Below are 13,054 nucleotides of genomic sequence, written 5' to 3' on the forward strand. Positions count from 1 at the left end.
CCGTTTGACCCAAGTAACCATAACGCCCAATGGGACAACCGGGCGTCAAAGAAAGATTCTTGGGACCGCAACTGGACCGAGATCACCATGTCGCCAAGCGAAGTCCTTCTTACAGACGCGCAGCTCTTGCGACTGGCCCAACCAATGAAGTTCAAGAAAAATCAAGATCTCACTCTCTATTGCGAGTATCACAAGGACTCGGGCCACACAACAAACAACTGCATCAGTCTCCGGCTGGAGATTGAGCGAGCCTTAAAAGAGGGCAAACTGCAACATCTTTTGCCAGGTGCGCAGAAACCCACCAAGCGCATCATCACTCATGGCGAAGGCACCTCCTCAGGGAAGAGGACCATGTATGTGGCCTCGACCCACATGATTAACGGAGGCAAAGGAAGGCCGCACAAAGCGGCGAGAATACCGGACAATGACTGAAAAGACGAGCAAGTCGTCTTTTCAAAAGTCCGAGTCGGACCACGCGACAGGCGCGCCGTCGTTATTACAGGCCAACTGGCTCATTACTGCACCGAGCGTCTATTCATCGACCCGGGCAGTACTTCTGATATAATCTATGAGCAGGAGGAAAAGAATCGGTTGCAAGCAGTGGATTACCCGTTGGCCGGGTTGCAGGAGGACAAGAATCGGTTGCAAGCAGTGGATTACCACGACTCCACATCCACTCGCGGTCAGCCTCAAGCTGGTTAAACGAAGAGGTCAGAGCATCTCTGGCCTCGACAACCTCATTAGCCCGCTTTTCAGCAACAGTCACGCGGGTCGTGAGGTCTGCAACCTTGACCTCGCGAGTCTGAACCTCAGCCTTTCAAAAGCAAGAAACAGTTTGCACGAAATTGGTAAACATTCTCAAAAGGCAGAAGGAAAGATAAAATAAGAAAGATAAATCATACCTGGAGGCTCACAACAGTCTGGTTTAAGCGAGTGCAGTCAGCATTCGCTTCATTAAGGGCATTAGGAAAACGAGCCCCCGCTTTCTTGGCCTCTTCAAAAGCCTTAGCGGTCCGGGCCTCATCCTCCTTAGCCCTGCCTACAGCTGCCTCAGCCACAGCCTTCTCTTTGGCTAAAGCAGCGTTTGCCGCCCTGAGATTGGCCAACTCCTGGCGCGCACAAAACAGATTTTCATTCTGTTTAGCCCAAGATTCTTTCCATGTCTTGCGCTCATTGGAAAGTTTTTCATTCCAACTCTTGCGTTCATTAGAAAGTAACTTAGCAAGAGTACGAACCTGTTTAAGCTCAGCAGTTGCAGCCCACTCTGCGGTCTGTTTCTGCTTCTTAAAAGCAGCCCTATCCCTTTCAAGCTGCTCCGCACCCGCACGAGTAGCCTTCACCAACTCTTCCGCTTCGGCCCGCAAGCGAGCAGCTTCCTCCTCCCTGCGGCCTAGCACCTTGTAATCTTCCAGAATGGCATTCGCCACTATGGAACTTCCCACTAACATGGTGTAAAGTTGGTTGATGCGCAGTTCGCGGGGTGCGGAACGAGAAACGATCAGTTTCAAATGGGGTGCCCAGACCACCCAGAATCTCCTTGCAGGCAGAAGGATCATTAGAAATATCATCCCCCTGCATAACAGTCCAGGGGGGTCGATATAACTCGTGCTCCGATCCGGAGTATAGGTGCGGTAATAATACGATTCCCCAGGCTGAATAGGAGGCCCATCATAACCCGCACCACCGGAAGAAGAACCAGTAACCTTCTCACTAGCAGGAGATTTCTGCGGCTCAGCATCCGATTTCTGCTTCCCAGCATCCGAAAACCGTAGATCCAAATTATCACCATCATTTGGAGAGATTAGATTGTTGGAAGAATCAACGGTATCGAAAATCTGGGTCGCGACCTTCTCCACGGTCCTCTCCGCCTGCACGGTTGGATCAGGAACCACCTTAACAAAAGGTGCCGCAGGTTCCTTTGGTACCCCCGCACCCGCAGCTGTGGTATGCGAGGGAGACAAGGGAGCATCAAAGAAAGAAAATCCTGCATCTTGTGGTTCTGCAATACAAATAAATCAATAACTATCAATAAACAAGTTACGCATACAAAACACTTGCAAAGTTATACACTTACGTCGTTTCAATTCACCACCACCAGCAGCTGCCTGCTCCGGTATTCTCTTTTCACCGGCAACGGTGGAACCCGCAGCAGTCCCACCTACAGCCGCACCACCACCTGTAACACCCAAACCCTCAACGGTGTCAGATACTACCACGTAATCGGTATATCTGCGGTAAAAAGAACGATAGGTACCTGCGGCCTGGGACACCAACGGAGGGGCGACAGAACCCTCAGTTTTCTCCTTACTGCGACCCCGCGCGGGTTTCTTCACTTGTTTCCTCTCCACATGCTTTTTAGGGCCAGTTTTAACTTCATACTTCCCTAAATCCCCAAGGGTGCCTGCATTGAAGCAATCAAGCAAACAAATTACAAGGGTGAACTTTGAAAACAAGAGCAACTTAGAAAATACCTTCGCCTTCTGGCACGGGTGCATTCATCACATCACGTGTGGGAACGCGGAAGTTGCCAACAATCTTCAAATTAAAACCTTCCCGTACATCACACGGAATCAGCTCAACTTTGCCCTCAAAATCGGGCTCAAACATCCTCCACAGACCGACCGCATCCTCTGATAAAACACATACACATTACTAAAAGGATAATGAAGCAAGGAAAACAATAAAGAGTAACAAGCTTACCACCACTCTTTTCCCGCAGAACAGGCCTTGCCTTCCTATCCGGTCTGGTGATCATCATCTGCAACACCCACAACTGGTTGTTGTCTAACTTCTTGAGTTCAATAGGCCGCAGCCTAGAGAACCATTCCACAGTCTTCGTGGTGGCAATAGAAATATCCTCATTGGTAACACCCACATTAACGTCTCGAAAAGTCATGTTAGCATACACCGCACAGGCTTTAACATAAAAGAATTTCCTCTTCCAATGGGTCACACCCTTGGGAGGTGTCATCAACTTCAAACTCCCATGTCGTTGATTAAAAGAAAAAAATCCGGTGTTCACCGTCAACTGGTAAAACCGCCGGAAATTCTCAACAGTAATGTCCAAACCATGGGCACGAAAGGTGTACTCAAAGTTCCTAATCCGGAACATCCCAAATGGACTTAGTTGGGAAATATGGAGATGATAGTATTCTAACACCTCAGCAACAAACACCGTCACCGGCAATCGAAGGTTGCCCTCGGTGAATAAATCAGCCCACAGGGTGATATAGCCGGCCGGAGCATCGGCACCGGTGTCCCCCTCTTGTGGGTAGGTGGCATCCCAATCCGACGCCATATGTATGGTGGTCATTAGGGTCTTAAAACCACCCTTCGACCACTTCAGTACCGGTAACCCACCACCGGGAGCGCCATCGTCATCGTCTTCATCTTCATCAGCCGCTGATACCGGCTGTCCAGGGTTTTCACCCTCCGCATTGTGTGGATTTGATGGTTCAGCCATAAGAAATGAAGAAGAAAAGGAAATGAGTACTAAAAACTCAAACCACCTCACCGGAATTTCAGAAAATCTTATCGGAGAAGACAGAGGAAACATTTTTTCTCACCGGAATTTTTGAAATTTTGAACAAGTGAGGGGAAACCACGAACGGTTTCCCCTTATATACTCATCGCAATTAATGAAGCATGAAAACGGAATCATCACGTCTAAAAAGAGCGAATTAGGTGACACCACGTGTCAAGCGACCTTTCCGCTGACGGTTATCACACGCGCGTGGCCGCCCACGCGCCTGACATAGGAGACGTTTACACTCCTACTACAGTGCATTTAATGGCCTCGGGCAGTGCAAATGTCCTTTCATTTCAGCACATGCCAGAAAGATCTCACCAACTTCCACCAACTCACACGTGGGATTAGCCACGTATGCAACAAAAAAGCGACTACGTTATCCAATTATAAGCGGCATGAGGTTTCTCTGGTATACCGCACCATAACACATACCGCATGTCGTTTTTTTACATACCCATAAAAATAGGCAAAAGATATATATCTCTACACTATAAGGGGGTATAATACCTATCCGCACATACCCACGAGCACACGTGGAATATGCGGAGATGACACACACGAGCCCGTACAGGTGTGTCAGATGCTCAGAACCAGCGTTGTTCTTTGGACTGAACCGCATCTCAGGAACAGATAAACCGCACTGCATTCCTTCTCTTCAAGCTTCAAATCCCTCCTGTCCGGTTCACAACCACAGAGGGTGCATAAACAACTTCTTCAACAAAAAGAATGAGGGGAATGTACGCGCACGCACATCAGCAACCCTGACTCCTGATCCTTCAAGAGCCACATCCGAGAAACACACCCGTTTCAAGCGAGTATGGGGTGACAAGACCGCAGACACTCATGAGTCGTTGCGGACACACCCATAACTCCGCAAATGGTTGCTACGGAAGAGCCACAACTAAGTCATCACATAGATGAACGAAGCCACTTCAAGGAAAACTCCTCGGTATTGGAGCGTGAAGGAAGGTGGCTAAGGAAGAGATGCGGACGAGATCCCCAATGTTCATACGAGATCTCGTCGAACAACAAGCGGCCAAACAGCGGTAACAAGTCTGCTTATGACTTTGTTACCCTACTTGTAAGACGGATAGAATAAACAATGGTGGGCATTACCATGCCTATGACCATGTTTATTTGACCATTATCCAGATTCACATTGTTCGACCAAACATGGCCAACAATGACGCAAGTATCTAACATTGTTCACCCAACCGTGGCCAACAATGTCAAGCAACGAGGTAACCGCAAAGGACGTACGGTTACTAGAGAGCTAATTGGAAGAACATGAATACCCCACAAAAGGGATCATCATTAGATGTCCAATTATGCAGAAGAACACTCTCTTCTTCATTCACCACCTCAAAGGTTGGTTCGAAGTTTGTGCACATCTTCAACCACCGTCTCAGAGATTGGTTCGAAGTTTGTGCACACTCCCAGCAAAGTCCCAAGGTTGGTTCAACACACCAACAGGTGGCACCCAACCCAAGCCTGAGAATTTCGCATCAGACGAAACATTCTCACCGATACGGAAGAGGCATCAAATGACCCTTCCAGATCTCCAGCTTGATTTACAAAGAGCAAAGACCATCTACATGGCCTAGGATCTTCTCCAGACTCCAAACTACCTTCTAGACACCATAGTCCAGTACTCCTCCCACATGCAACTTGCATATGGCAGCAACACTAAACTGGGGGGGGGGGGGGGGACTTGAAGGGGTATGGTCCCAGATCTCACGTCAGCATCGACCGCGAGTGACCATTACCCTTATCAAAACCCCAACTAGCTAACAACCTACCTGTGTCCGTGCGGGAACGCGCCGACACAGTGGTTGAATCCAATCTGCCCAATGAATGAGGAGGACTTACCTGGAATATGAGGACGGTATAGAGATGCGGCTGGCACCGCATCTGGTGTATGAAAACGGAAGCGTCCACAGCGATACGGCCTAGCACCGCATCCAGTGAACACTTCTATCAATACAAGGGAACTGGATAATAGCAACAGTCACCACGGACGATGATGCGGCTTAGCACCGCATCTCGCGTATTTCTTGATCAAAGAGTGAGAAGCCGGAACGTCTACAGTTACCGCAAACAGAGATGCGGCCCGCACCGCATCCTGTACACTCAGCAAGTGGGACTGACACCACAGAGCAAGTAGCGCCAATGGCAGCCGCCTGTCAAGTCTACGTAAGCGACAGACTGACGTGGCGACACCTCCAAAACCGACATGCCTGACACACCTGCAAAGGTGCAGCATGCCGTCAGTCTATCCATCCACATCCTCCTTCACTCATCGGCTATAAATACCAACCCCAAATCAGGTTTGAGGTATCTCTTCACAACTCCCTCACTACTACTACTATCATACTTTGCTTCCCAAGCAGACTACTGATTCTCACGCCGGAGAGTGGTAACAAGGAGCACCCCCCACCCCATCCTTCTTGTTACGAGTCACGGTTTGTTTCCTTGTGCAGGAGATCAACCCACCGGTGATCCAGCCAGCGATCCTCGAGAGGAAGGGATTAACCCTTCTTGACGAGACCAGTAAGTTAACCCTACCCGGTTAACCATTGTTTCATCAGCCACCTATCTTTCTTTCTCTGAACATACTTCAATCAATTGACGTGTCTTTTTTCCTTCTTTTTTTCCTGTTGACCTCCAACATAGGTTCTTGACACATGTTTAGACTTCTCCCCTTGTATGTTTAAGAATTGACCTTTAGGTTGTGAAATTTGTGGGATTAACCCATAAACAGTCTGTCGGACACGTATCATTGTGTAATTGGCTTAAGTTTAGATGGTTATATTGCAATGTTAAAGTGTAAGATATTCGGTTCCTGAGTCAATATTCATTTAGATAAAAAGAAATTAGGTTAGTAAACATATTTCATTACCCATAACTAAAGTCTAAAACATGACCATATATACATCTATCATACTTAACACGTGATATCTAATGCAACCCACCTAACCACTTACAATCTCAAGAAGTTTTCCACGTTTTCCATTATCAATAAAAAAAAATTGATGAGGGACGAAATTAGTAAATTACATCAAATCATATGGATGATTTATGTAACTTGCCTAGGTTAATGAAAATTTTAATGTATTAAAAACAATTATCACAACACCTTTATAATAATAAATTGACTATTTAGTATTTACTATTTAGGGTGTTAGGTGACATTTCACTTTCATTAGTTTAGAGGGTATGACACCTATGTGACGCCATTAACATAATGGTTTTAAGAGTTTTTGTAAGACCTCACGACGTCCTTCTAAATAGAGGGTTGGAATGGTTGTATCATATCATCATGTCGCAATTGACGCCCATGACACAGTGTTTAGCACTTTCACTAGTTATATGACTTTTGACGCGAAGTCATTACACTTAACCTAAGGAAAAACTTCTAAAAGTCTAGAAAAAAAGATAGCTCCATTCATTTTTTAAAACTTTTATTTTAATAAAATTCAAGCTGTTTTTTTATAAAATTTATATTAGTAGATAAACTTTTAAAGATTTAGAAAATTATAAATATATAAACGTAGTGAAAAAAAAATAATTATATTTGTTTATAACAATCAAACATAAGTTACGTTCAAACTTTTTTTTGATATAATTTAAGAACACATTGAATATAGATTTTGGAAAATCATAAATAAATAAACTTAACAAAAATTAATTATATTATATTAGTTTACAACAATCAAACATAAGTTATGTTCAACAATCATGTTGTAGATTATTATATCTAACCCGTTTAATAAATGTGATGTGTTCATGCCGATTTGTTAACCATTTTGACTTGTTCAGATTTACAAGTTGTGTCCAGGTTGCATGTTTTATGTTTTAAATGTGTGTGGGTTAAGGTCTTGCACAAATAAAAACTAAATTGATTATTAAAATATATTAGTTTGTTTAGAAAAATAAACCTAAAACTAAAAATCACACAATAAGAAAGACATTGAAATGAAAATCATATAGCAAATAACAAAAGTAACTGATGATCAAAGTGCTAACAATGTTACAAAATCGAGTTTTTGCTTATTAGCTAAGCGTATCAGAAGATACACTATGTAATGCGCGTGTTATGCTAGCCAATCTATAAACTCACTTGCGTGCTTTTGGCGTCTTGGTTTTCCTGATCCACCATCTCATTCACTGCAGTAGCTGATTCTTCAAGTAATTCGGGGTCATCCTTTTTCAGCTCTGTTTCAAATTCTTTGGCTGCCTGCACAAATTCCGCTTGTATTAGAACTTATAACTGCCAAAACCTATTAAAATAGAGGTTGCCGTTTCAACCCGTTTAATTATGAACAGGTGAATTCGGGTCCTGTATTTGTAAATCAAAGAAATAACTAAAAGAAAAAAGAGTCAGATAAGTAGTTTAATGTGTAATTTTAATCATCAAACCTAGTAACCTGGTTAATAGTGTTACTCAGTCATGGTGACAATATTTTTTTTGTTATTATATTTTTACTAAGGACTTACCACATACAGGCTGTAGTGGAAACTGAAGCATCTGATATTTACATAATTCTTCAGATTTAACCAAAACTTTAGAATAGCTAAAAGTTACTTTATGCAATAGAATCATAGAAACACTGATTTTAAAGAATGAAGAACAAAAGAAACCGTATATCGATTTCCTAAACCAAGGGAGGCAAGGTCAAATGGTCGGGTTTCATTCATCTGTAAGGTTTCAACATTTGACTAACACGAAGCTCTACATAAACTCAAATGTAATGTGGACCAACTGACCACGATTGTTTCTACACATCATAGTTGTTAATGGCGAATAGCGACAAATAGCGATAAGGTACCTATATGCTACATAGCGAATGGCGATAAATAGCAGGCGGCTATTTTAAAAATAGTGATACACTAGAAAAAAGATTAAAAATTTTAATATGTATATTATATCAAAATACCCAGAATATATATATGCTATTTTACATGGATATTTAACAAAAACCTAAAATCTAGCTATTTTATAGCTATATTTATTTGTTGTTTATATTAAAAACACAAAAAATAAATAAATAAACTGTCGCTATTATCACTATCGCTACAACCCTAATAGCGAGCCTAGACCTATATGCTCCGTAGCACGCTATAGCGATCGCTACGCTCGCTATTGACAACTATGCTACACATACATGATTACATGTACATAAAGAGAAGGGCAAAAGAGTAATACACGAGCCAAATACAGACCAACTGTTCCTAGGAACATAAATTTCAAACCAATGCCAACTAAAAGTTGATCTAGGGAACAGGTCCAATTTAATCAAGGTTTTAGCCACGAGGTTTATCGAGTTTGCATATAAGTATGAGCTCAAAAGATATAATGAATCAAGTTCAACTCTTTACAGCCCTAAGCTATTTATCACTAGAGCATCACCAACAGCAAGCCCCAAAAACACAAGTTACACAACCACATCATAACTGCCCGTGTCGCCCCTAAAAACCGCAGCCCGCCATCTCCTCCCTCTCTCCTTCACGCGAGCTCAAAAACGCCACAAAAACCGATTTTCTCGATTCTCTGATTAAATAAATCCAAAAGCTAGCTAAAAGACTAGTGCAAGCTCTGTAAACCCTACACATTATCAAACCCCCAAATCACAGATAATGAAACAATAATCAACTTCATCAGAGACATCATAAACCCTAACTCACAGAATAAAACCAACAGTTCCAAATATTAATACAAACATTTCATATATTAGTCGTATTACATCCAACTAAATCAAATAACATGAAATCTAATCCTTAACTAATGAAATCAAACCTGTTGAAAGCTCTTCAACGTTTTCCCAAAGTTCCGACCAATTTCCGGCAACGCCTTAGGTCCAAATACAAGCGTAGCAACACCGGCAATAACCGCAAGCTCCGGCACACCTAAACCGAACATACAATTAACCGACAAACCTGTTTTTTTACTGGATCTGTGTGCGTGAACCAGATTCAAGGGTTTGAAAGTGTTGGTGAACAAGGATGAATTGGAAGAAGATAAAAGTGTCGGTGATGTGTGTGGTGGTTTGTAGAGTGAGTTGAGATTCAGTGCGGTTGATGAAATCGCCATTTTTGTAGAGAAGTTGTTGCAGATTTGATGGAAAGTTGTAGGAAGATATTTTAGAGTGAGTTGAAATAAACGAGTGGAAAGGAGAGGTAGGTAGAGATGTTGACTCTGAAGATGATGATCAAATTATTATTGTTTATTTATTCATACTAAAATACGATTCACGTTTTGAGAAACGTGCCGTATTTTTTTTAGTTAGTTACGGTTTTCGTCCTTGCATTTTCAAAAATCTTTGTTTCAATATCTAAGCCTTTTTCTGTCTTCATGGTTTTCAATTTTTGAAAAAGTTGTAAGACCCCCCCCCCCCCCCCCTCCTACAAACTTTGATTGTTTGAAACCAAACTACGTCGACATCTTCTATTCATTTCTTGCAATAACTACAGCAACTTCGAACCGAACAAAAATACGTCATTGCAACAATTAGGGCTACCTCGTGTTGCTCTACCTGATGCCATTGTACTAGTCAACTAAAAACATATTTGTTGTTATGTGAACCTAACAAAACTAGATGATTGTTGAGTGTTGACCCTTTTTGCAAACATTTGGAGGGAGGGGTGATTTTCATGTTCTTTAGGTAGTTTTATTTATGCATTTTGGCTTGAATGTTGTTGCGGTGATTTTTGTTTACTTGGATTGTGCACAAGGTGGGAAGATGGTTCCATGGGTTTTGGAGGGAGTTCACATTGCAAACCCATATGTGGATTGTTCCATGGTTCTATGAGTTTTTCAGTATTTTCGAATTAATTTGAAATATCGAAAAAAATTGACAAACCTGCCAAATTTAGAACAACAACCATACCCAGTATAATCCCACATATAGCGAAGCTATTGATAGGGTCTGGGGAGGGTAGGATGTAGGCACGCCTTACCTCTATCCCAGGGGATAGAGAGGCTGCTTCCAGTAAGACCCCCGGCTCCAAAAACCATAACCAAGGCATAAGCTTCTAAAAAACATATATAAGCACGCCACTACTACAAAAGATAGAAATAAAATAATAATAAACGGATAAATAAGTAAGTGCTTGTTAGTAAAACTACGACACCGAGAATAGGTGAAAACCTATATATATATATATATATAACTATATCACACCTCATAGAAACTGAAAAAATAAATTCATAAGATAGGAACCTAAGCTAAAAACCAGGCCAAACTCCTAAAAATCTTTAACCTTAATCCTACGTCTCCACGAAATTCTGTCCTCGACCAGGACAAACCTGCCAAATTTAGAAGCTAGTGACATTTCATTCATCAGTGGATTGTTCTCTCAGTTCACAGAAACCTTTTAAATCACGGTCTTTGACTTAAAATGTTTTTTCTTAAAGTGACTTACTTGTATAGAGATTCAATGGGTTTAGTCAAATTATAGGTGAAATTTTGGAGACATAGATTAATAGTTTACCTAGCAAATTTCTTAAATGAAAGATGCTAGAAGCTTGGTACCGGTACCCATATTTGGGAAAATTCGGTACTGGTATTTTTAATACCAGGAAATTCGGTACTGGTACCGAGCTCATCTCTAACTGTAACCATATAGCTTTTATAATCTTATTAGATATATAAGGGTATTAAACCAAGGAAAGAAAGTGTTTGTGGGAGAGCATAACCCAACTGACCCGTTTGTCACCTCTAGATTTAAGAAGGTTGCCATGGATTTGTAGGATTTTGTCCGTTGTCTCTTGTATGAGCTCATGGCCGGTGATTTGTGCTTCACCGATTTCATGCCAACAAATAGGCGAACGACATTGTGACCATACAATGATTCGAACGGTATCATTTGAATACCAGAGTGGTAACTGTTATTGTATGAGAATTCGATCAAGGGTAAATGCACATCCCAATTGCCACCAAAATTGATAACGCAACATCGAAGCATATCGTTGAGAGTTTGAATAGTACGTTCGGTTTGACCATTCGATTGAGGGTGAAAAGTCGTATTAAGATTGAGCTGAGTACTCATCGCGGTTTGAAACGTTTGCCAAAGACGGGAAGTGAAATGACCATTGCGGTCTGAGATGATGTCGAAAGGAATACCATGACGGCAAATGACTTATTCCGTGTAGATATGAGCCAATTTCTCACTAATATAAACGTCAAAGATCTTGATACATCTTCTTCAACTTTGATAATACACTTTAAAAGGAAAAAAATTGGGATCTAGTAATAGAACCAAGGAATGATATATTTTATAAATAATAACTATAAACATATATTTTAAGTATGTAAAATGACATTTTTTACAATGGTCTGATTTTAAGAGAAAAATGCCCGGATAGTCCCTGTGGTTTCGTATTTTTTCACCTATAGTCCCCAACTTTCTAAAACTACCTGAATAGTCCCCAACTTTTCATTTTTTGTTCCCGGATAGTCCCTAGGTCTAACTTCAGTTTGTTTTCTCTGTTAAGTGGGTGTGAAATGACAAAAATACCCTTTCCTTTAAAAGGCCAAACCACAGGGACTATCCGGGCATCTTCTACATATTTAGAGAAAAACCCCACCACCACACTTTCCGGCGAACTTGTCCGGCGAAATTAATTACCGGCGACTTTAAATCTTGAACGCGAGTTATTCCGGCACCGCCGCCTTTCCGGTTATACAAAGAGGTGACACTTGCCAGGTTTGTTTTGGATTTAGTCATCATCTTCTCGCAAATCGGATTTCCTCTTAGCTTGCGCAGCCAAACGCACATCTCTTTCCCGTTCAAATTGACGATAATCCGCACGCTCCAAGAAAGAAACTTTATCTAGATACTGATTTCCACTCTTCTTGTAAGTTTCAAGCTCTTCATCCAAACGGTTTTCTTCCTTGAACTCGCCCCAATCTTTTTTCGTCTTATCAAGAACACTTAGGTACCGGTTGGGTGGGTGAACTCGTCTTTGGACCGAGTCCAAGAACTGTCATCCAACCCTAGTAAAGATGTATATATGAATACGTTGAGTCGAAAATAGTTTCGTTATAAAGTATGTATAGAAAGACTTACAGAAGACGAAGATTTTGAAGATGGTTTAGATGACTTTGTTTTTGGATTTGTTGTAGACTTTTTGAGAATAGAATTCAGCTTATCTGTAGAAATTCCTTTGTTCATCTGCTGCCATACAACATCAACTCTAGCGTTTTTGTCTGGGACTACAGAATTCGATTTTGACCAAATTAAAAATTAAACTATTGAAATAAACATAGGTGAGACAAAAAGATATCTGGCAGTGCCGGAACTGGTTTTGGTCGAAGTCAGTTCACCGGAAAGGCGGCGGTGCCGGAATAACTCGCGTTCAAGATTTAAAGTCGCCGGAAATTAATTTCGCCGGACAAGTTCGCCGGAAAGTGTGGTGGTGGGGTTTTTCTCTAAAAATGTAGAAGATGCCCGGATAGTCCCTGTAGTTTGGTCTTTTAAATGAAAGGGTATTTTTGTCATTTCACACCCACTTAACAGAGAAAA

The 13,054-nt window shown here is 41.7% G+C and overlaps 2 protein-coding genes across 2 annotated transcripts; both read right to left on the reverse strand.

Moving 5' to 3' along the window:
* Window positions 1-7,495: 7,495 nt before the first annotated feature.
* LOC110878653 (sec-independent protein translocase protein TATA, chloroplastic) lies at window positions 7,496-9,738 on the reverse strand. The gene is made up of 2 exons (XM_022126993.2): window positions 9,327-9,738; window positions 7,496-7,766 (listed from the first exon to the last, which is right to left on the reverse strand). Exons 1-2 carry the CDS (start codon window positions 9,618-9,620, stop codon window positions 7,638-7,640), a joined length of 423 nt encoding a protein of 140 aa, XP_021982685.1. The 5' UTR covers window positions 9,621-9,738; the 3' UTR covers window positions 7,496-7,637.
* A 2,472-nt stretch (window positions 9,739-12,210) lies between these two features.
* Window positions 12,211-12,781, reverse strand: LOC110876340 (craniofacial development protein 1-like). Its single transcript, XM_022124511.2, has 2 exons — window positions 12,599-12,781; window positions 12,211-12,512 (listed from the first exon to the last, which is right to left on the reverse strand). Exons 1-2 carry the CDS (start codon window positions 12,701-12,703, stop codon window positions 12,249-12,251), a joined length of 369 nt encoding a protein of 122 aa, XP_021980203.2. The 5' UTR covers window positions 12,704-12,781; the 3' UTR covers window positions 12,211-12,248.
* Between the last annotated feature and the right edge of the window lie 273 nt (window positions 12,782-13,054).

This window comes from Helianthus annuus, chromosome 9 (genome assembly GCF_002127325.2).
Source record: "Helianthus annuus cultivar XRQ/B chromosome 9, HanXRQr2.0-SUNRISE, whole genome shotgun sequence".
Classification (NCBI taxonomy): Eukaryota; Viridiplantae; Streptophyta; class Magnoliopsida; order Asterales; family Asteraceae; genus Helianthus; species Helianthus annuus.

What these genes read in the sequence shown, in the direction of transcription:
- LOC110878653 (XM_022126993.2), bottom strand. Translation starts at nt 9,620, where the DNA reads ATGGCGATTTCATCAACCGCACTGAATCTCAACTCACTCTACAAACCA. An exon ending in CGTTGAAGAGCTTTCAACAG is followed by an intron (nt 7,767 to 9,326) that starts GTTTGATTTCAT and finishes GAATTTGTGCAG; the next exon opens with GCAGCCAAAGAATTTGAAAC.
- LOC110876340 (XM_022124511.2), bottom strand. Translation starts at nt 12,703, where the DNA reads ATGAACAAAGGAATTTCTACAGATAAGCTGAATTCTATTCTCAAAAAG. An exon ending in CTTCAAAATCTTCGTCTTCT is followed by an intron (nt 12,513 to 12,598) that starts GTAAGTCTTTCT and finishes GTTGGATGACAG; the next exon opens with TTCTTGGACTCGGTCCAAAG.